The following is a 21,048-nucleotide window of genomic DNA, read 5'->3' on the forward strand; positions in this document are numbered from 1 at the left end:
TTTGTGTATGGTGTTAGAAAGTGTTCTAGTTTCATTCTTTTACAAGTGGTTGACCAGTTTTCCCAGCACCACTTGTTAAAGAGATTGTTTTTTCTCCATTGTATATTCTTGCCTCCTTTGTCAAAGATAAGGTGTCTATAGGTGCGTGAATTTATCTGGGTTCACAGGTGAATTCTACCAAAAACTTAGAGAAGAGCTAACACCTATCCTACTCAAACTTCCAGAAAATTGCAGAGGAAGGTAAACTGCCAAACTCATTCTATGAGGCCGCCATCACCCTAATACCAAAACCAGACAAAGATGCTACAAAAAGAGAAAACTATAGGGCAGTATCACTGATAAACATAGATGCAGAAATCCTCAACAAACTTCTAGCAAACAGAATCCAACAACATACTACAAAGATCATACATCATGACCAAGTGGGCTTTATCCCAGGGATGCAGGATTCTTCAATATTTGCAAATCAATCAATGTGATTTGTTAACGTGATACACCACATTATCAAATTGAAAGATAAAAATCATATGATTATCTCAATAGATGCAGAGAAAGCCTTTGACACAATTCAACATCCATTTATGATAAAAACCCTCCAGAATGCAGGCATAGAAGGAATATACTTCAACATAATAAAAGCCGTATATGCTAAACCCACAGCAAACATTATTCTCAGTGGTGAAAAATTGAAAGCATTTCCCCTATAGTCAGGAACAAGACAAGGATGCCCACTCTTACCACTGCTATTCAGCATAGTTTTGGAAGTTTTAGCCACAGCAATTAGAGAAGAAAAAGAAATAAAAGGAATCCAGATTGGAAAAGAAGTAAAACTCTCACTGTTTGCTGATGACATGATCCTCTACATAGAAAACCCTAAATACACCACCAGAAAATTACTAGAGCTGATCAATGAATATAGTAAAGTTGCAGGATATAAAATTAACACACAGAAATCCCTTGCATTCCTATACACTAAAAATGAGAAAACAGAGAAATTAAGGAAACCATTCCATTCACCATTGCAACAAAAAGAATAAAATACTTAGGAATATATCTACCTAAAGAAACAAAAGACCTATACATAGAAAACTATAAAACACTGATGAAAGAAATCAGAGATGACACAAATAGATGGAGAAATATACCATACTCATGGATTGGAAGATTCAATACAGTAAAAATGAGTATACTACCCAAAGCAATCTATAGATTCAATGCAATCCCTATCAAGCTACCAATGGTATTTTTCATAGAACTAGAACAAATAGTCTCACAATTTGTATGGATAAACAAAAAACCTCGAATAGCCAAAGCAATCTTGAGAAAGAAGAATGGAACTGGAGGAATCAACCTGCCTGACTTCAGGCTCTACTACAAAGCCACAGTCATCAAGACAGTATGGTACTGGCACAAAGACAGAAATATAGATCAATGGAACAAAATAGAAAGCCCAGAGATGAATCCACATGGTGTTTTCTTGATCCTACTGGACGGTGGCAAAGCAAGTTTTCAGACAACTATGGTTCACATACCTTTCTCAGATAGTCCCTGAACAGTTCATTATCTGAAATGCTGATGGATTGCAGTATCCTATGAAGCCACCAGGAATAACAAGAGACTCTTGCTAGAACAGGCAGTAGCAATACACCAAAACTGCCATTTGGCCTTCTACAGCCATAAACAGGGCGGACAAGCATCCTAGCCTCATGCAAGTTACCACATGCCCTTTTGCTAGAAAGGTTAGAGCTTGAGGGACAGTAGGGCTGGCCCCAGGGCCCAGGATTGAGAAAGGGCCAGAAGTGTTACTGTCACTATTCCCCTGCCTTTAAGCAATGCTGCTTGCATTTCTTCAGGTTCAGAGGCACTGAGGGGCCTGGGTAGGCACATGAGCGGGGGCTGGCCTTGAATTTCAACTGTGGTTGCTACAGTTGTGTGTTGTCTACGGTTGCTGCCCATAGACAAGTGCCTCCATCACTTTGGGCTTGCTTTTCTGGCCATGAGAACATGGATAACATACCTTGTTCCTTGGAGCACCTTGGAGGAATGGCTGACTCTAGAATTAAGGCAGAGAATACCCAAGATGAGCATCTTGTAATACCAGAAAGTAAGGAAGTACTCCTCAAGACCCCCAAGCCAAAAATGATGGGCGTGTGTTAAAAGGACAGGAGCCAAGAGAAAGAGCTCCTGATAGCTAAAGCTAGGACAATTCCAGCAATAAAATAAGCAATGAGGTGTTGAATTACAACCCAGAGTATAAAATAAATATCCACAAGTCCATACTGATAAATGAATGATTGAATATATAAATAAATGGAGAAGAAGAAACAAATCTCTGCAGAGGAATTTCAAATAACTGACATAGATCCTCTGCCCTTGAGGAGGTGGATTTTAACTCCCTGCTCCTCAAGTGTGGATGGTGCATAGTGACTTCCTTCTGAAGAGCAGAGTATGGAAGCCGGGCTGATGGCACGGGAGGTAGTGACTGCAAAGCTGGCAAGCAGCTTCTCTGCAGATGGTCAAGGTCCACATCCACAGTGATGTCATGTTTGAAGTACACATTCTTTTTTTTTTTTGCCATGCCATGTGGCATGTGGTATCTTAGTTCCCCCACCAAGACCGAACCTGTGCCCCCTGCAGTGGAAGCACAGAGTCTTAACCCCTGGACCACCAGGCAGGTCCCATTGCGTGTACTTGTGACATAATGTGACGAGGGTGCTCACCTCTGTGGTCTTCTTCCCTGAATCCATATCCTCAGTCTAACCATGAAAAGAATATCATACATACCCAAATTGAAGGAGTGGCTGTAAAATAGTTAACCAATATTCCTAGAAACCATTTAGGCCATCAAAAACCAGGAAACTCTGAGGGACATCCGAAAGGAGAAACAGCCTGGAGCAGCCAAAGAAGATGTTAATAGTCGTTGTTCAGTGGCCAAATTGTGTCCAGCTCTGCCACCCCATGGACCGCAGTATGCCAGGTTTCCCTGTCCGTCACCATCTCCCAGAGCTTGCCCAAACTCATGTCTATTGAATTGGTGATGCCATCCAGCCATCTCATCCTCTGTCATCCCCTTCTCCTCTTGCCTTTAATCTTTCCCAGCATCAGGGGCTTTTCCAATGAGTTGACTCTTCCCATCTGGTGGCCAAAGTATTGGAACTTCAGTATCAGTCCTTCCAATGAATATTCAGGGTTGGTTTCCTTTAGGATTGATTGGTTTGATCTCCTTGCTGTCTGAGAAGGAGCTAAAATGACTAAATGCAATGCGCTGACCTGGATGGGATCCTGGAGCCCAAAAAAGGGACAACACCCCTAAATTAGGAACATTGAAAAAAATATGGATGTTAGTAAGTAATTCCCTGGTAGCTCAGGTGGTAAAGAATCTGCCTGCAATGTAGGAGACCTGGGTTCGATCCCTGGGTTAGAAAGATCCACTGGAGAAGGGAATGGCAACCTACTCCAGTATTCTTGCTTGGAAAATCCCATGGACAGAGGAGCCTGGTGGAGTACAGTCCATGGGGTCACAAAGAGTTGGACACGACTGAACGATTATCGCACACACACACAGAGTGTGTCAGTATTGGTTTGTGCATTGTGACAAATGTGTCTTACTCATGGCAGATATTAATCACAGGGAACTCTGAACTCTCCATGCTGCTTTTCTGAAAATCTGAAGCTATTCTAAAGTTTGAAGTATATTGATTTAAAAGGAAAGAAGGGTTATGACTTCTTTCCAGGCAGGTTGCTGGGAGGGTTTGTGGAGATGATGCTGGGAAGTATGGGCTGTGTCAGCCCTTGGGTGGCAGTGTGTGCCCTCTTCTGTTTGAGCACAGGGCGGCCCTGAGACTCTAGGGACTGGCTTTTTCCATGTTGCCCCTCCCTGTGGAGCCCTGCTGGATCTAGCTGCCCAGCAGTAGGTGGGCACTGTGCTCTGTAGCCCCTCAGAAGCAATGGTCCCTAGGAATGAGGTTGGCCAGGAACTGTCTCTGCTGGAAGCAAGAAGGAGAAGCCCATCTTAGCTTGGTCCAGAAGGGAAGGCTGCCAGCTGCCAGCTTGATCCAGAAGGGAAGGCCTACTCACATGGGCTCCCCAGGGCTTAGCTCTCCCCATCCAACCGTGGGCTGAAACATGGGCATTTGTGCCGCAGGCACCCTGAGTCTGACCCTGCCTTCAGGCAGAGCTCCCATCCAGTAAACCCTCCTTCCCTTCTTCCTGCTCCCTGGGCTTGACTACAAGGCCCTTGGGAGGCCTGGCCATGCAGGGTTAACAGGAGAGCAGAGAAAGGGTTTTTATAACAATCCCTGACTGTTCACTGGACATAGAAACCTCCTCCCTTCATCTCCACCACCACCCCAGCCAGCCTGCCACTGAAACTGGTTCTGGATAGCCACTGTGTATAGTGGCTAAGAGCCACAAAGATTTGATCCCAGCCCTCCCACTTTCTAGCTGGGTGACCTTGGGCAAGTTACTTACTTAACCTCTTGGAGCCTTGGATTTCTCACATGTGAAACAAGAATAATTCCTGCCCCTGGAAGAGTGCCCTCAGCATGATGCCTGATACATTGTATGTGTTGAGTGACCAGAGTTGCCCTCCAACCCTAGTGCTCTCTAGCCATTGTCTCCCTCCTGTGGTTTTGTCTCCCCTTGATCAGAAAGAGTCTTGACCTTTCCTTGTTTTTCAGGTACACAACCAATGCCATCCCAGATCAATATGTTATGTGGAACTCTAACCTGGGGGAGTCTTGGCAGAAGACCTTGAATTTGGCCCAGGTGTGGGGAGCAGGGAGACCAGATACAGTGTTGTTTTCTGCTCCATGGGTGTGTCTTGGAGCAATCATGCTTGTGTATACAACCATGGGAAGCAATTCCTGAGCTCCCCTGAGCTGGCTCATTGGCCTCACCTCTGGCATTTGAGTAGTCGTGAGGGGCAGAGGCTGACAGAGCCAGGCCTTGAGTGCACAGCCAGGCCAGAGCCTGCTGGGGAGCAGCCCTGTGTGTGTGCCAGAAGGCTGGGGTCCTGGGCCACTCAGGCAGCCTCACCCTCTCTCTGGGGCTCCAGCACCAGCTCAGGGCTATGGGTGGAACCCATGTGCCTGGCAGCCTCTGCAGTTCTGCTGAGCATGGCAGTCATGTCCAGCCACCTCCTTGTCCTGTGCAGAGTGTCAGCGTAGCTCCAGCTGAATCAAAGCCATTGAGGTCCCACTCAAGGGTCAAGAGGGTTGTGTATAGATGAGCCAGAGCCCCAGAGACAGTTGGACTGGGGGACCTGAAATGGCAAGGCCAACCCTACTTTTGGAAGGGGGGATAAGAGAGAAAATTTAGCTGCTTTCTTTTCATTATCCTTACTTAATCTAAGAAATGATCAGACTGTCTCTCATTGCTGAACCATGCACCTATCACAGCCTCAGAACTCTTCATCCAGTCTTGTACTTACGCTGTCTTCGGAGACGGGGTTCATTTTCCATCTTCCTTTCCTATGGATCCTTTAGTAGGGTCCATGAGCCTGTCTCAGTTTTCTTTTACTTGCTAATGTCTTCATTTCATCATGGTTCTTAGAAGATGGTTTGCTGGGTCCAGGATCCTAGGTTGATGGTTTCTTGGTGCTTTGATGGTGTTACTTCAGGGTCTCCCTTGTTACTGTTGAAAACCTACTCCCAACACAGTGGTCCTTCCTTGGTGAGTGACTTGTCTTCTTTCTCTCTTGCTGCCTGTAAGACATTCTCTTTGACTGATGTGAGCTTGGAGGGAAATTCCTGAGAGACTGTGGTCACTGTCTGTCCCCAGGAGTGGAGCCGATGCACTCAAGAGGGAGACTTGAGGCCAGTGGGGGAGGTGCACGGGAAGACTGAGTGAGTCTCATGGCATGGGGAACTTTCTAAGGGCCAAGAGTGCCTTGATGGGCTAGAAAGAAACCCCGTCATGTGGAGGTGGCCTCAGTTACCTTGATTGCCAATAACTTCGGGACTCTCATGGTGGCTTCATGTGGTTCCTGACTTCCCCGCCCCTACATCAAGCCTCTGCCCATCTCCTGTGAAGAGTTGATGACCTTCTCAGTCAAGGATCATTCTGGCTCCTATGGTAAGACCTGTCTGACCTCTCCTTCCCACACTCACTGTCTTCCTCTCTCCTGACCCCTGAGGAGGAGCATGAGGGGTCTGCGCCAAGGGCTTGGTACACCTGTCTGTTCCTTTAGTGTCCAGATTATTCCAGAGCACTGAGGGGGTCTCTCCAGATAGCATGTCCCTTCCTGCTTGCTCTGTATTTGCATTTAGGACAGTAACCTGGGACTGGGAGTTTGTGTCAGGAAGTGCCATTCAACCTCCCACCTGTATCAAACACTTGGCTCTCATTCTCCCTCCTGCACAGAGAACAGCAGCCCCCTCTCTCTCAGCATGCCAGCCTGGAGATGCAGTGTTAGAACAGGGCTCACTGCAGCCTTTGATTGGCGAGCTTGGCCTGCTGAGTGAGGGACACAAATGAGTCACGTGGCAGGATTCTGGCAGCACTCTGCCTGGTCCACTTTGTAGAGACAGGAGGGCAGGAAGGTAGTGGCCTGGGTACTCTAGTTTTTTTTCCTTTGGCCATGATGCATGAAGCATGCGGGATCTTAGTTGCTCTTTCCCTGTCCTGGGGTCACTGGTGGATTTACATGTGTATACGAGGTGTGCAGATGTGGCTGTGTGGAGCGTGCATTGCTTATCACCCCATCCTTGGCTGCACTCTTACAGCACACATCATTGGGGTCTGAGACACCAGCCATGCCCTTGTGTGGTAGGAAGGCCCTGTAGCAGTGTTGGAGGGGCTGAGATGTTGGGGTTCTTTGTATCATCCTACTGCTGCTTGAATATCATTTCAGTGAGTCATCAGAGTCCTCAGGTTGGAATCCTGTGAGGTAGAATACATGTTCATGGTCTCCTAGGATGAGTCATGGGCAGGCAGTGGAAAAGGATGTCATCTGTTTGTTTATGCATTTGAGCACTTGGCTCCTATGATGTCTCTGCTCCTGCCAGAGAGGGGAGGAGGGTGGAGGGAGGTCCCCCTGCCCATCACACTGTCCACTGTTATGTGTGCTGGGGGTTGGGAGGCTTGCTGTCCTGCAGCAGGCACTGTCTCTGGTCTTAATTGGGTCCCGACATGGGTGCCGGGCAGGGGGGAAGCCTGATGCTGGCCCCTCTGGAGTCCACGCATTTATGGTTGGGAGAGTGGGCTGGGGCTCCATGGTGCCCGGGCTTCTGCTGCTGCAGCTCTGTGCTCCCAGGCTCTGTCCTTCCTGGCTCAGGAGGGGTGCGTCAGCGCAGGAACAGATCTCTGGTCCCCGCCCCAACCTTCCCATCCCCGTGGGACTCTCATGTGTAGGGTTGGCCATGCCGTTACTCCTCCATCTGCTGGACAGCAATCCCTTTGTGGATTTTAGGCTGGTTCTTTGCTCGTGAGCTGAAGGGCATGGTGGGGTAAAGTGGTGAGAACAGGGTCAGGCACAAATCTCCATCCTCACTCCCAGGAAGCCGTGCCGGCAAGAGTCAGAAGCTGGGTTCCACTTCTGCTCCATCACTGACCATACCCATAGGCCTCTCTGCCTGTGGTGCTCACTCATCATCCCCAGATATTGAGTTGGCATGAGCATCCACATGCCAGCCCCATGACAGCCATTATGGTCCCCATTCTACAGAAACAGAGATTCTTACTTTGCCAACAAAGGTCTGTCTAGTCAAGGCTATGGATTTTCCAGTGGTCATGTATGGATGTGAGAGTTGGACTGTGAAGAAAGCTGAGCGCCAAAGAATTGATGCTTTTGAAGTGTGGTGTTGGAGAAGACTCTTGAGAGTCCCTTGGATTGCAAGGAGATCCAACCAGTACATCCTAAAGGAGATTGGTCCTGGGTGTTCATTGGAAGGACTGATGTTAAAGCTGAAACTCCAATACTTTGGCCACCTCATGCGAAGAGTTGACTCATTGGAAAAGACCCTGATGCTAGGAGGGATTGGAGGCAGGAGGAGAAGGGGACAACAGAGGATGAGGTGGCTGGATGGCTTCACCGACTTGATGCACATGAGTTTGAGTGAACTCTGGGAGTTTGTGATGGACAGGGAGGCCTGGCGTGCGGCAATTCATGGGGTTGCAAAGAGTCAGACATGACTGAGCAACTGAGCTGAACTGAAGGAGTCAGCTGACATGCCCCAGGCCAACCAGCTGCTAAGGGGCAGTGCTGGGGATTAAACCCAGGACTCTGACTCCTGGTAGCTGCACTGCTGGGTACTGACACTGACTCAGTGAACACATCATTTCTCCTCCTGGAGAAGCCGCTTCTTCTAGGGAGTAGTTACATAAGTGATGGTTCATCACATGTAGGCATTAGAGATGGTGCTTTTACATCCACAGAATGATGTTTTGTGAAGTAAGAAAATTGCAAGAAGTATATTCAGTATTATTCTAATTTTGTAAAGACACACATGCATACCCATGTGTGGCAGGAAGCGGTGTTAATGGTACTTATTATATATCTGCTTGATGCTAATAGACTTCACTATTTTTCTTATTTTTTATAACTTGGGAGTTTCTTTTTTTAATTGAAGTATAGATGATTTACAGTGTTGTATTTTGCTGTATGGCAAAGTGGTTCAGTTATACACATACACACAAATATATATATTCTTTTTTAAAAATATTCTCTTCTATTATGATTTATCATAGGATATTAAATATACTTCTCTGTGCTGTACAGTAGGATCTTGTCTATCATTCCATATATAATAGCTTATATCTACTAGCCATCATGGTCAACAAAAGAGTCCAAAATGCAGTACTTGGATGCAATCTCAAAAACGACAGATTGATCTCTGTTCGTTTCCAAGGCAAACCATTCAGTATCACAGTAATCCAAATCTAGGCCCCAACGAGTAATGCTGAAGAAGCTGAAGTTGAACGGTTCTATGAAGACCTACAAGACCTTTTAGAACTAACACCCAAAAAAGATGTCCTTTTCATTATAGGGGACTGGAATGCAAAAGTAGGAAGTCAAGAAACACCTGGACTAACAGGCAAATTGGGCCTTGGAATGCAGAATGAAGCAGGGCAAAGACTAATAGAGTTTTGCCAAGAAAATGCACTGGTCATAGCAAACACCCTCTTCCAACAACACAAGAGAAGACTCTACACATGGACATCACCAGATGGTCAACACCGAAATCAGATTGATTATATTCTTTGCAGCCAAAGATTGAGAAGCTCTATACAGTCAACAAAAACAAGACCAGGAGCTGACTGTGGCTCAGATCATGATCTCCTTATTGCCAAATTCCGACTTAAATTGAAGAAAGTAGGGAAAACCGCTAGACCATTCAGGTATGACATAAATCAAATCCCTTATGATTATACAGTGGAAGTGAGAAATAGATTTAAGGGCCTAGATCTGATAGATAGAGTGCCTGATGAACTATGGATGGAGGTTCGTGACATTGTACAGGAGACAGGGATCAAGACCATCCCCATGAAAAGGAAATGCAAAAAAGCAAAATGGCTGTCTGAGGAGGCCTTACAAATAGCTGTGAAAAGAGAGGCAAAAAGCAAAGGAGAAAGGAAAGATAGAAGCATCTGAATGCAGAGTTCCAAAGAATAGCAAGAAGAGATAAGAAAGCCTTCCTCAGCAATCAATGCAAAGAAATAGAGGAAAACAACAGAATAGGAAAGATTAGAGATCTCTTCAAGAAAATTAGAGATACCAAGGGAACATTTCATGCAAAGATGGGCTCAATAAAGGACAGAAATGGTATGGATCTAACAGAAGCAGAAGATATTAAGAAGAGGTGGCAAGAATACACAGAACTATACAAAAAAGATCTTCATGATCCAGATAATCACGATGATGTGAACACTCATCCAGAGCCAGACATCCTGGAATGTGAAGTCAAGTGGGCCTTAGAAAGCATCACTATGAACAAAGCTAGTGGAGGTGATGGAATTTGAGTTGAGCTATTTCAAATCCTGAAAGATGATGCTGTGAAAGTGCTGCACTCAGTATGCCAGCAAATTTGGAAAGCTCAGCAGTGGCCGCAGGACTGGAAAAGGTCAGTTTTCATTCCAATCCCAAAGAAAGCCAATGCCAAAGAATGCTCAAACTACTGCACAATTGCACTCATCTCACATGCTAGTAAAGTAATGCTCAAAATTCTCCAAGCCAGGCTTCAGCAATACGTGAACCGTGAACTTCCAGATGTTCAAGCTGGTTTTAGAAAAGGCAGAGGAACCAGAGATCAAATTGCCAATATCCACTGGATCATGGAAAAAACAAGAGAATTCCAGAAAAACCTCTATTTCTGCTTGATTGACTGTGCCAAAGCCTTTGACTGTGTGGATCACAATAAACTGTGGAAAATTCTTCAAGAGATGGGAATACCAGACCACCTGACCTGCCTCTTGAGAAATCTGTATGCAGGTCAAGAAGCAACAGTTAGAACTGGCCATGGAACGACAGACTATTTCCGAATAGGAAAAGGAGTACGTCAAGGCTGTATATTGTCACCCTGCTTATTTAACTGCTATGCAGAGTACATCATGAGAAACGCTGGACTGGAAGAAACACAAGCTGGAATCAAGATTGCCGGGAGAAATATCAATAACCTCAGATATGCAGATGACACCACCCTTATGGCAGAAAGTGAAGAGGAACTAAAAAGCCTCTTGATGAAAGTGAAAGAGGAGAGTGAAAAAGTTGGCTTAAAGCTCAACATTCAGAAAACGAAGATCATGGCATCTGGTCCCATCACTTCATGGGAAATAGATGGGGAACAGTGAAAACAGTGTCAGACTTTATTTTTTTGGGCTCCAAAATCACTGCAGATGGTGACTGCAGCCATGAAATTAAAAGATGCTTACTCCTTGGAAGGAAAGTTATGACCAACCTAGATAGCATATTCAAAAGCAGAGACATTACTTTGTTGACTAAGGTCTGTCTAGTCAAGGCTATGGTTTTTCCTGTGGTCATGTATGGATGTGAGAGTTGGACTGTGAAGAAGGCTGAGCACCAAAGAATTAATGCTTTTGAACTGTGGTGTTGGAGAAGACTCTTGAGAGTCCTTTGGACTGCAAGGAGATCCAACCAGTCCATTCTGAAGTAGATCAACCCTGGGATTTCTTTGGAAGGAATGATGCTAAAGCTGAAACTCCAGTACTTTGGCGACCTCATGCGAAGAGTTGATTCATTGGAAAAGACTCTGATGCTGGGAGGGATTGGAGGCAGGAGGAGAAGAGGACGAGAGAGGATGAGATGGCTGGATGGCATCATTGACTCGATGGATGTGAGTGAGTGAACTCTGGGAGTTGGTGATGGACAGGGAGGCCTGGCATCCTGCGATTCATGGGGTTGCAAAGAGTCAGACACGACTGAGTGACTGAACTGAACTATATCTACTAACACCAACCTACCAGTTCTCTAAGTCTCTGAGTCTGTTTCTGTTTCATAGATAAATTCATTTGTGTTATATTTTAGACTTCACATGTAAGTGATATCATATGGTATTTGTCTTTGTCTGACTTAATTTAAAATGATAATCTCCAGATCCATCCATGTTGCTGCACATGGCATTATTTCATTTTTAATGGCTGAGTAGTATTCCACTGTGTGCGTGCATGCATGTGTGTGTATGTATGTGTGTGTGTGTGTGTGCATACCACATCTTCTTTATCCATTCATCTGTTGATGGACATTTAGATTGTTTCCATGTCTTGGCTATTGCGATTAGTGTTGCCATGAACATAGTGTGGTGCATGTATCTTTGGGATTATAGTTTTGTCCACATATATGCCCAGGAGTGAAATGATTGCTGTATCATGTGGTCATTCTATTTTTAGTTTTCTGAAAGACCTCCATGCTGTTTTCATAGTGGCTGTACCAACTTACATTCCAACCAACAGTGTAGAGGGTTCCCTTTTCACCACATCCTCTCCACCATTTGTTATTTGTAGACTTTTTATTGACGGGCATTCTGACTATTGTGAGGTGGTACCTCGTTGTAGTTTTGATTTGCGTTTCTCTAATAATTAGCAGTGTTGAGCATCTTTTCATGGGTGTGTTGATTATTTGTATTTTTTCTTTGGAGAAATGTCTGTTTAGGTCTTCTGCCCATTTTTTTTAATAGTTTTTTTGTTGTTGAGTTGTATAAGTTGTTTGTATATTTTGAAAATTAAGCCTTTGTCAATCTCATTGTTTACAAATATTTTCTCCTATTCTGTAGGTTGTCTTTTCTTTTCTTTTTTTTTTTTTAATAGTATACTTTGCTGTGCAAAAGCTTGTAAACTTGATTAGGACCCTCCTTTGTTCAATATTAATTGACAGTAGGTATGTGGGTTTGTTTCTGGGGTCTCGATTCTGTTTCACTGATCTGTGTGTCTTTTTTGTGCCAATACCATGCTGTTTTGATTAATATAAATCTATAGTATTATCTGATGTCTGGGAGGGTTTTGTCTCCTGTTTTGCTCTTTATCTTTAGGATTACTTTGGCAGTTCCGGGTCTTTTATGGTTCCATGTAAGTTTAATTTGGATTATTTGTTTTAGTTCTATGAAAAATGTCATAGGTAGTTTAATAAGGATTGCATGGAATCTGTTGTTTGCATTGGGTAGTGTGGCCATTTTAACAATAGTAATTATTTCAATCCAAGAGCATTTTGTATCTTTCCATTTCTTTGAATCATCTTCAGTTTCCTTTGTTAATGATTTAGAGTTCTCAGCATATAATTATTTCACCTCCTTGGTCAGATTTATTCCTAAGTATTTTATTTTTGGGGGTGTGATTTTGAAAGTTATTGGTTTTTTTTACATTCCCTTTCTGATATTTAATTATTAATGTAAAGAAATGCAGCCAGTTTCTGTATGTTAATCTTGTATCTTGCTACCTTACTGAATTCAGTTATCAGGTTTAGTAGCTTTTGTGTGGAGTCTTTAGAGTATATAGAATCATGTCATCTGCATGTAATGACAGTTTTACCTCTTGCCTTCCAATTTGGATATCTTTTATTTATTTTTCTTTTCTTATAACTGTGGATAGGACTTCTAATACTATGTTGAGTGGAAGAGGTGAGAGTGGGCAGCCTTATCTTGTTCCAAATTTTAGTAGCAAGACTATCAGCTTTTCACTGGGGGTTCATCATAAATAGTTTTTTCCATGTAGAGAGAGATCATGAGATGATCATGTGGTTTTTGTCTATTGTTTAAGTGGTGTAACACATTGATTAATATGTATATATGGAACCATCCTTGTGAACTTGGGATGATGAATCCCGCTTGCTTGTAGTATATGATTTTTTATATGTTGCTGGATTCAGCGTATTAATATTTTGTTGAGAATTTTTGCATCTATATTCATCAATGATACCAGCCCATAATTTAATCTTTTGGTGGCGTCTTTTGTGGTTTTGATATCATAGCAGTGGTTGCTTCATAGAATGTCTTTGGGAGTTTTCTCTCCTCCTCAACTTTGTGGGAAGAGTTTGAGAAGGATCAGTATAGATTCTTCTTTGAATGTTAGGTATAATTTGCCTTGAAGCCATCTGGTCCTGGACTTTTGTTTGTAGAGAGTTTTAAAATTCTATTTCACCTCTAGTGATTGGTCTTTTAAAATTATATATTTCTTCTTGATTCAATTTTGGCGGGCTGTATGTTTCTAGATACTTGTCCATTTCTTCTGGGTTATTGAATTTGTTGACATAAAATTGTTTATAGTATTCTCATGGCCTTTTGTGTGTTTCTGCAAGGTTGGTTGTTAGTTTCCTGTTTCATTTCTTCTTTGTTTATTTGAGTTCTCTGTTTTCTTCTTGATGAGCCTGGTCAGAGGTTTGTCAATCTTGTTTATCCTTTCAAAGAACTGCCCCTTGGTTTGATTGTTTTCCTTTCTCTCTGTTTCCTCTCTGATCTTTATTACTCCTCCTTTCTCCTGACTTTAGGTTTCGTTTGTTTTGCTTTTTCTAATTCTTATAAGTGGTAGATTAGCTTGTTTATTTGAGGTTTTTCTCGTTCTTTTGAGGAAAGCTTATATCACTATGAACTTCCATCTAGAACTGCTTTTGCTGCATACCACAGATTCTGTGTGGTTGTGTTTTCCTTGTTCTTTGTCTCAAGATATTTTAAACTTTCCTCCTTGACTTCATCGTTGACCCATTGTTTTTTTTAGTAGCATATTGTTTAGTCTCCATGTAATTGTTTTTTCCTCACTTTTTTTTTCTGTGATTGATTTCTAGTTTCATGCCATTGTGGTCAGAAGAGATGCCTGAGATAACTTCTATATCCTTAAATTTGTTGAGGCTTGCTTTGTGTCCTTTTATGTGGTCAATCCTAGAGAATGTTCCATATGCACTTGAAAAGAATCTGTATTCTGTGCTTTTTTTGGAATGTAATATCCTGAAAATATCCATTAAGTGTGTTTTATTGTATCATTTAGGATATGTGCTGTCTTACTGATTTTTTGTCTGGAAGATCTGTCCATTGATGTGAATAGGGTGTTAGAGTCTCCTACCGTTTTCATATTCTTGTCTTTTTTTTTCCATTTATGCCTGTTAGTATTTGTTTCACACATTTGACCATTTAGGTCTGTTACTATTTGTTTTACACATTTACAAGCTTGGATGTTAAGTGCGTATATGTTGACCAGTGTAAGATCCTCTCCTTGTATTGATTCTTTTATCATTATATACTGCCCTTCTTTATAGTCTGTGCTTTAGAGTCTATTTTGTCTGATATGACTATTGTGACCCCCACTTTCTTTTATTTTCTGTTTGCAAAAAATACGTTTTTCTATCCCTTCACTTTCAATCTATGTGTGTCCTTTGCCCTGAGTGAGGTCTCTTGTGGGCAGCATATTGTAGCGCTTGTTTTTTTATCCAGTCTGTCAGTCTGTATTTTTTGACTGGAGCATTTAGTCCATTGACATTTGAATTAATAGATATGTATTTATTGCCATTTAAGTCTTGTTTTCCTGTTGATTTTATATTTCTTGTCGATCCCTTTGTTTGTTTGTTTTTCCTTTTGTGGGTTGTTGATTTTCTTTTGTATTATACTTATGTTCTCTTCCTTTTAGTTTTTGTGAGTCTATTGCATGTTTTTGATTTGTGGTTACCCTTTTCTTCAAGTATATTAACTCCATCCTATGTCTACTTGCCTTAGACTGCTAGTCTTATAGGCTTAAACACATTCTAAGAAATGAAAAAAATCAACATTTCTAACTCTCCTCCCCCACATTTTATGATTTTGATGACCTTTTTTACATCTTCATGTTCATCCTTTTGCTGTTAATTGTGGTTATCATTGCTTCCACAGAAATTTTTTTCTTTTTTAAATTTGTGTACTGTCTTATTTAGGTGATTTGCTTTCCAATTGTGATTTTCTCTTTCCTATATATTCTTTTTTTAAAAAAGAAATATTTATTTACTTATTTATTTGGCTGCACTGGGACTTAGTTGCAGCATATGGGATCTAGTTCCCTGACCAGGGATTGAACCCAGGTTCCCTGCTTTGGGAGCATAGAGTCTTAGCCACTGGACCACCAGGGAAGTCCCATCTTTCCTGTATATTCTTACTTCTTTTCTATTTAGAGACTTATTAATATTTCCTTTGGAATAAGTTTAGTGTTGCTATATTCTTTTAGTTTTTGCTTATCTTGGAAAATTTTTCTCTCTTCTATTCTAAATGATAATATTGTTGGGTAGAGTATTATAGATTGCAGATTTTTTTCCCTTTCAGGACTTTGCATATATCTTACCTCTCCCTTCTGGTCTGCAATATTTCTGTAGAAAGATCAAGTGATAGCTTAATGGGGATTCCCTTGTAATTAACTCTATGCTTTTCTCTTGCTGCATTTAGAATCCTCTTTAACTTTTTCCATTTTAATTATATCTTTGTATAGGTATGTTTGGGTTTACCTTGTTTGGGACCCTCTGTGCTTCCTATACCTGGATATCTGTTTCTGTCTTTTGGTTTGCAGGTTTTCAGCCATAATTTCTTCAAGCACATTTTTAATCCCCTTTTCTCTTTCTTACCCTTCTAGAATCCCAATTATGTATCAGTTGGCATGTTTTATTTTATCTCATAGTTGTTTTATATTGCTTTCATTTTTTTTTTCATTTTGCTGTCTACTGTCCTTGTTGGGTGATTTCCATCATTCTGTCTTCTAGCTCAGTTATTTGTTATTCTGCATTATTTATTCTGCTATTCATTGCCTTTAGTTCACTTTCATCTCAGCAAATGAGCTTTATTTTTCTTGGTTCCTCTCTGTAGTTTCTAGTTCCTATTTACAGTACTCTGAATTTCTGTCAGTAGCCTTTCTTAATTCATTTAGTATTTCTTTTTTGAAATCAATGTTTATTAGACTCAAGAGATCTGTTTTATTGTTTGTTCTTTCAGGGGAATTATCTTGGTCTAGCTGGGAATGGTTCTTCTGCGTCTTCATCTTGCTTATATTTCTCTTATTCTGCAAGTTTAGGAGAAACAATTATCTACTGTGGTCTCAGAGGGGTGTTTATATGTGGGAACATCCCTGTGTAGCTTGTGTGGGTTTACTGTTTTTGGTGCAAGGGTTGTTTTTAGTAGGGATGCCTGTTGCCTCTTTCCTCAGTGTGCGCTGGCCATTATCTCCTTGATGGGGATGTGCAGATGTAGCAGTTGGTGCCTGGTCATGGGGTTCTCTGTGGCAGTGGCGGCTCACATGCACCCCTGGAGCACGCCATGGGAGCAGAGGGAGTCTGTGACCACTTCTGGAGCCTGGAAGATGAAAGCAGTAGCTCGAGACAGCTCCTGAAGCCTGGGGCAAGGTGTTGGGGAGGATGGTAGAGGCATGTGACTGTGCCTGAAGTCTAGGAGTGGAGGGGAGCAATAATGGCAGCTCACACGCACGCCTGGAGCTCCTGTAGGTAATGTCCTGCCATCTGAGAGCGCATGTAGGGAAAAAGGCTATAATGGTGAGTGTTGCCCCTCTTCTTGTGCACTGCCCATACACTGGCACCTGGTCTCTAAGGCAGCCCAGGCCTCCTCTGCATAAACCCTCAGATGGGTTCACACCAAACTCTAGCCCCTTTGCTCATAGTCCACCTCAGGCCCCTCCCCAGGTCCGATCTCCAAAGCCTAAGCTTCTGCACCCAGCCCCTGTCCACACTGGTGGCCACGTGTCTCACGCTGCGGAGTGCAGAGTGATGGTACTGACCGTATGTACAGGTTTCTTTCCATTCTAGCTGCTTCAAACCAGTTGCTACATTCTCTTCCAAGGCTCCAAAGCTTCCCCGCTGTCCCAGCTGACTTCCCTGCTGGTGAGGGGACTTCCCAGGTGCAGGAAACTTCCCTCTTTAATAGCTTCCTCCAGGGGGCACAGGTCCAGTTCTGCTTCCTTCCTCAGTTTTTTTTTTTTTCTTTCTTTCTTTTTTGTCCTTCCCAGTTCCATGAGACTGTCTTGCTCTTCAGAGGCTGGGAGTCTTCTGCCAACATTTGGTAGATATTCTGTGAGAATCATTCCACATGTAGATGGATTTTTGATGTACATGGGAGGAGGTGACCTTCATGTTACTATTCCATCTCTGATCACCTCTGACTTTTTGCTTTTCCTTTTTTTTTTTTTAGGGGGAGGGTAGTTGCTTTTCAAAGTTTTTAGAGTGAAATATTTTATATCCAGGAATAAAAGTTATTTAAAACAAAAAAGCTGGAGTAGTCTAGTGGGACCACTCAGGAGATGGACAACTTTAGGAGTGGGTGAGCTGCCTGTCCTTGAAGATGGACAAGCAGAGGTGGTGTCCATCTGTCATGGACATGGTTCCAGGACTTCCTGAACAGGTGAGTGGACGGGGGCTGTGTTCTTTGATGAACTGTGCCAGGACTGCCCCACAGGTCCCTGAGCCTGTGGGATAAGGGAGTAATCCCATGCACTGCTGCTCTTCTCACACTTGACAATGCCTGAGAATCAGTGATTCCCCTGAGAATCACTGGGGAGCTCGTTCCAGCTCTGACTCTGATTCAGAAGGTGGGCCCAAGACTGCATTTTGAATGAGTTCCAAGTGATGCTAAAGCTTCTGGTCCAAGGCCCTGGAGCACTTTCCCTCTGGATTTGCTCTAGAGGAGTGCCCAGGTATTTCAGAGCAAACAGATGATGCCAAGGGTCACGGGAAAGGTAAACAAGGCTGTGAGGAGGAGTGACCTGAGCTAACTGGCATTTCTGAAAGGCCTCTTCAGAGATATAAAAAGATGAGAGTCTGAGTTGCTGGGTTTGAGAACAGGTCGCCTCCCACTTTGGCTTTATGGGGAGAGCTCAGTGTTAGAATACAGCCAGCCAGGATTTGAATCCCAGCTCTGCAGCTCATTAGCTGTGTGTCCTTGGGCAGCTTCTCTTGCCTCCCTCTGCTTCAGTTTCTTCATCTGAGGGTGGAAATGCCTGCTGGATAAGGCCATGATCAGGATGAAGTAGGATAACATGTCAGGTACCTGGCATTCAGTGGGCCTTTAACGAACACTGGCTTTTCCCAACACCATACACTCGTCTCTTCTTGCAGGTGGATGAGATTTACCACGATGAGTCCCTGGGGGTCCACATAAACATCGCCCTTGTCCGCTTGATCATGGTTGGCTACCGACAGGTAAACTTCTTTGTCAGCAGGCAGAATTGGGAGGGAGATGGAGTGTGAGGCAAGAGCATCAGACAGGCTAGGGTGTTGGGAAGGGGGAGCAGTGTCTAGGAAACATTTTATTTCCAGAATCAGAGCCCAGAGACCATGAGGTCTCAGTGGCAGAGGCATCTGGGGTTGATAAGTGGGACTTACAATTTCCCTCCAGTGAGATAAATGGACAATCCTTGGTCCCTATACCTGGAGGTCCCACTCCTTGAATCGATGGGGAAAGTGGGGCTTGGAGAGGCGACAGTGACCAAGATAAGCCCTGCGAGGGTTGGGCCCCAGGCTCTGTTGCTTGTTCTCCCGCATGTGGGAGTAAAAACAGAGTTTTCCTCTAAAGGCTACTGTGAAAATTAAGTGACAATGAATGTAGGGAGGAAAGGCTCAGAACAGCACCTGACTGTCGAGGGATTAGAGACCATCAGTTCTCAGCAGATAGGGGTCCTGACACGGGCTTGGCACAAGGAACGTTCCCCAAAGCAGGGTGGGACTATGTGCCTGCGGCAGCCAGAATCAGTGACCCTGGGGAAGGCACTGCTATCAGTCTGGCCTCGGTGTCCCCTGCTGATGGGAGCCTCGTTGTGGTCTGTGGGATCTGACCAACCATCCTGCTCTGTGGCCCCACAGTCGCTGAGCCTGATCGAGCGTGGGAACCCCTCTCGCAGCCTGGAGCAGGTGTGTCGCTGGGCCCACTCTCAGCAGCGCCAGGACCCTGGCCACGCAGAGCACCATGATCACGTCGTCTTCCTCACTCGGCAGGACTTCGGACCCTCAGGTATGCAAGGTACTGTATTTGCCATGGCCAGGTGTGTGCAGCTGCAGGGCAGGGGCCGAGGCTGTCTCTGGGGCCACCCTAGGAGGACTGGAGGGGTTTGTTTCAACAAAAAGATCCTTGGGACTTGGGAGCAGGACCTGGCGGGACCGGTGGGCAAGCTTTGCAGTGGTTTCTTAGGGACCAGGGAGAGTGAAGGGGTCCTGCTCTGGTCCCTGCTGCTTTGGTTGAAACTGCAGTTGGCTGGGCATCAGGCTCTGGCCCTGTGCTCACCATCCTGGGACCTGGCTGCTTGAGGGTCTCAGTGACCTTCAAGATGCTCCTGCCCACACTGTATCCTTCCGTCTTCAGAAGCTGGCCATGGGGAACCTGCAACAGGGCCAGTTTGGACTTCTGGAAGGAAGGCCCTGCTGTCTCTGCTGATCCATGAGTCCGCAGCCCAGTGAGCTGAGCTTACTCATCCCCAGGACTCTCCCCACTGTGGAGTGGAGGAAATAGGAGTATACTTGCTGTCCTCTGTTCCCAGGCTGCTAAAAGGCCTGAGGGATGCATGCAGTATCTGTGATGGAGGCTGGCTGAGTGCCCTCTGCAAACTCAGGAAGCTTGGATCACCACCCCCACCCCTAGCTTTTTGTAAGGGGAAACCGAGGCCCAGAGTGGCAACAAGGTTTGCCCAGGCCCCACTGCAGAGAGGGGACAGAGCTGAAACTCAGACTGGATCTGCAGGCACCAAGTTGAAGGCTTCTTAGTGTTTTCTGGTCTGGTGCTAGAAGAGGGTCAGCCTGTACCCAAAGGGCTGTTTATCTGAACCCCTGGAATCCCCAAGGTGAGCTTATACACACACAGATTGACACACACATGTACAGACAAATGTGCACTTCTGCCCAGACACGTGCACACCGACACCCACACGTGTGTACTCGCGTGTGCTGTTGAGCACATCCAGACCTCCAGGACAGGCAGGACCCCAGAAACCTCTATACCCCAAGGACCATCTCAGGAAAGGGTTTTGGCAGTTCTGAAGACAGAGGATAGCTGTCTGGTCCTGGCTGGCTGAAAGCCCAGGGTATGGAGCGTTCTCTACCATTGCCCCCTCTTCAGAGGTCTTCCCCAGCCCAGGCTGCCCTCCCAGCTGATTACTGGCTGGGGAGGCAGGCACGAAGCCCCCTGGATCATAAGCCTCTCACACAGAGCCGCTCAGCCAGTGCTGGCCTCGCCGTGGCTACGGTGCGCTGGCCCCCTGCACTGCCCGTGTCTCCTGAGGCCTGCACAGTCGTGTCTTCACTCTGCCCATGTCCTCCACTCCACGTGTCCACCTCCACCTCCCCAGAGTCTCTCACCTCTCCCCCAGTCCCAGCTCTAGGCCCCTCATAAGCCATTCCCTGGTCCCCGCAACCCCTTCCATTAGACCCACTCCCTGGAGGACTCCCAGTCATCCCCACACATCCCTCTGAGCTCCTGGAACTCCAGCCCTCCAGGCCCACCCCTAAGTAACCTCCTGACCCTGGTCTGCCTGCAAAAGTGTCTGCCCCTCACGGGTGTGGATGTGCTGTAGGAAGGGGGTGTGGGCTGGCACCTGATTCCTCTGTTCTCCCCATAGTGTCTAACACACTGCCAGTTGTCACACTGCACAGATGTGTGGAGC

General features: G+C 44.8%; 1 protein-coding gene across 5 annotated transcripts in view; it reads left to right on the forward strand.

The window, feature by feature from the left end:
• Nucleotides 1–21,048, forward strand: part of ADAMTS14 (ADAM metallopeptidase with thrombospondin type 1 motif 14) — a 100,449-nt gene that overhangs the window by 49,422 nt on the left and 29,979 nt on the right. For 3 of the 5 annotated variants that reach the window (XM_060406590.1, XM_027962215.3, XM_027962217.3), the window contains exons 5-6: nt 18,515–18,598; nt 19,259–19,415. In XM_060406590.1, the coding sequence (XP_060262573.1) occupies nt 18,515–18,598; nt 19,259–19,415 (241 nt within the window). The remainder of the gene's footprint in view (nt 1–18,514; nt 18,599–19,258; nt 19,416–21,048) is intronic. The other 2 variants (XM_027962216.3, XM_027962218.3) reach the window with 1 other exon arrangement.

Source organism: Ovis aries, chromosome 25, assembly GCF_016772045.2.
Source record: "Ovis aries strain OAR_USU_Benz2616 breed Rambouillet chromosome 25, ARS-UI_Ramb_v3.0, whole genome shotgun sequence".
Lineage (NCBI taxonomy): Eukaryota > Metazoa > Chordata > Mammalia > Artiodactyla > Bovidae > Ovis > Ovis aries.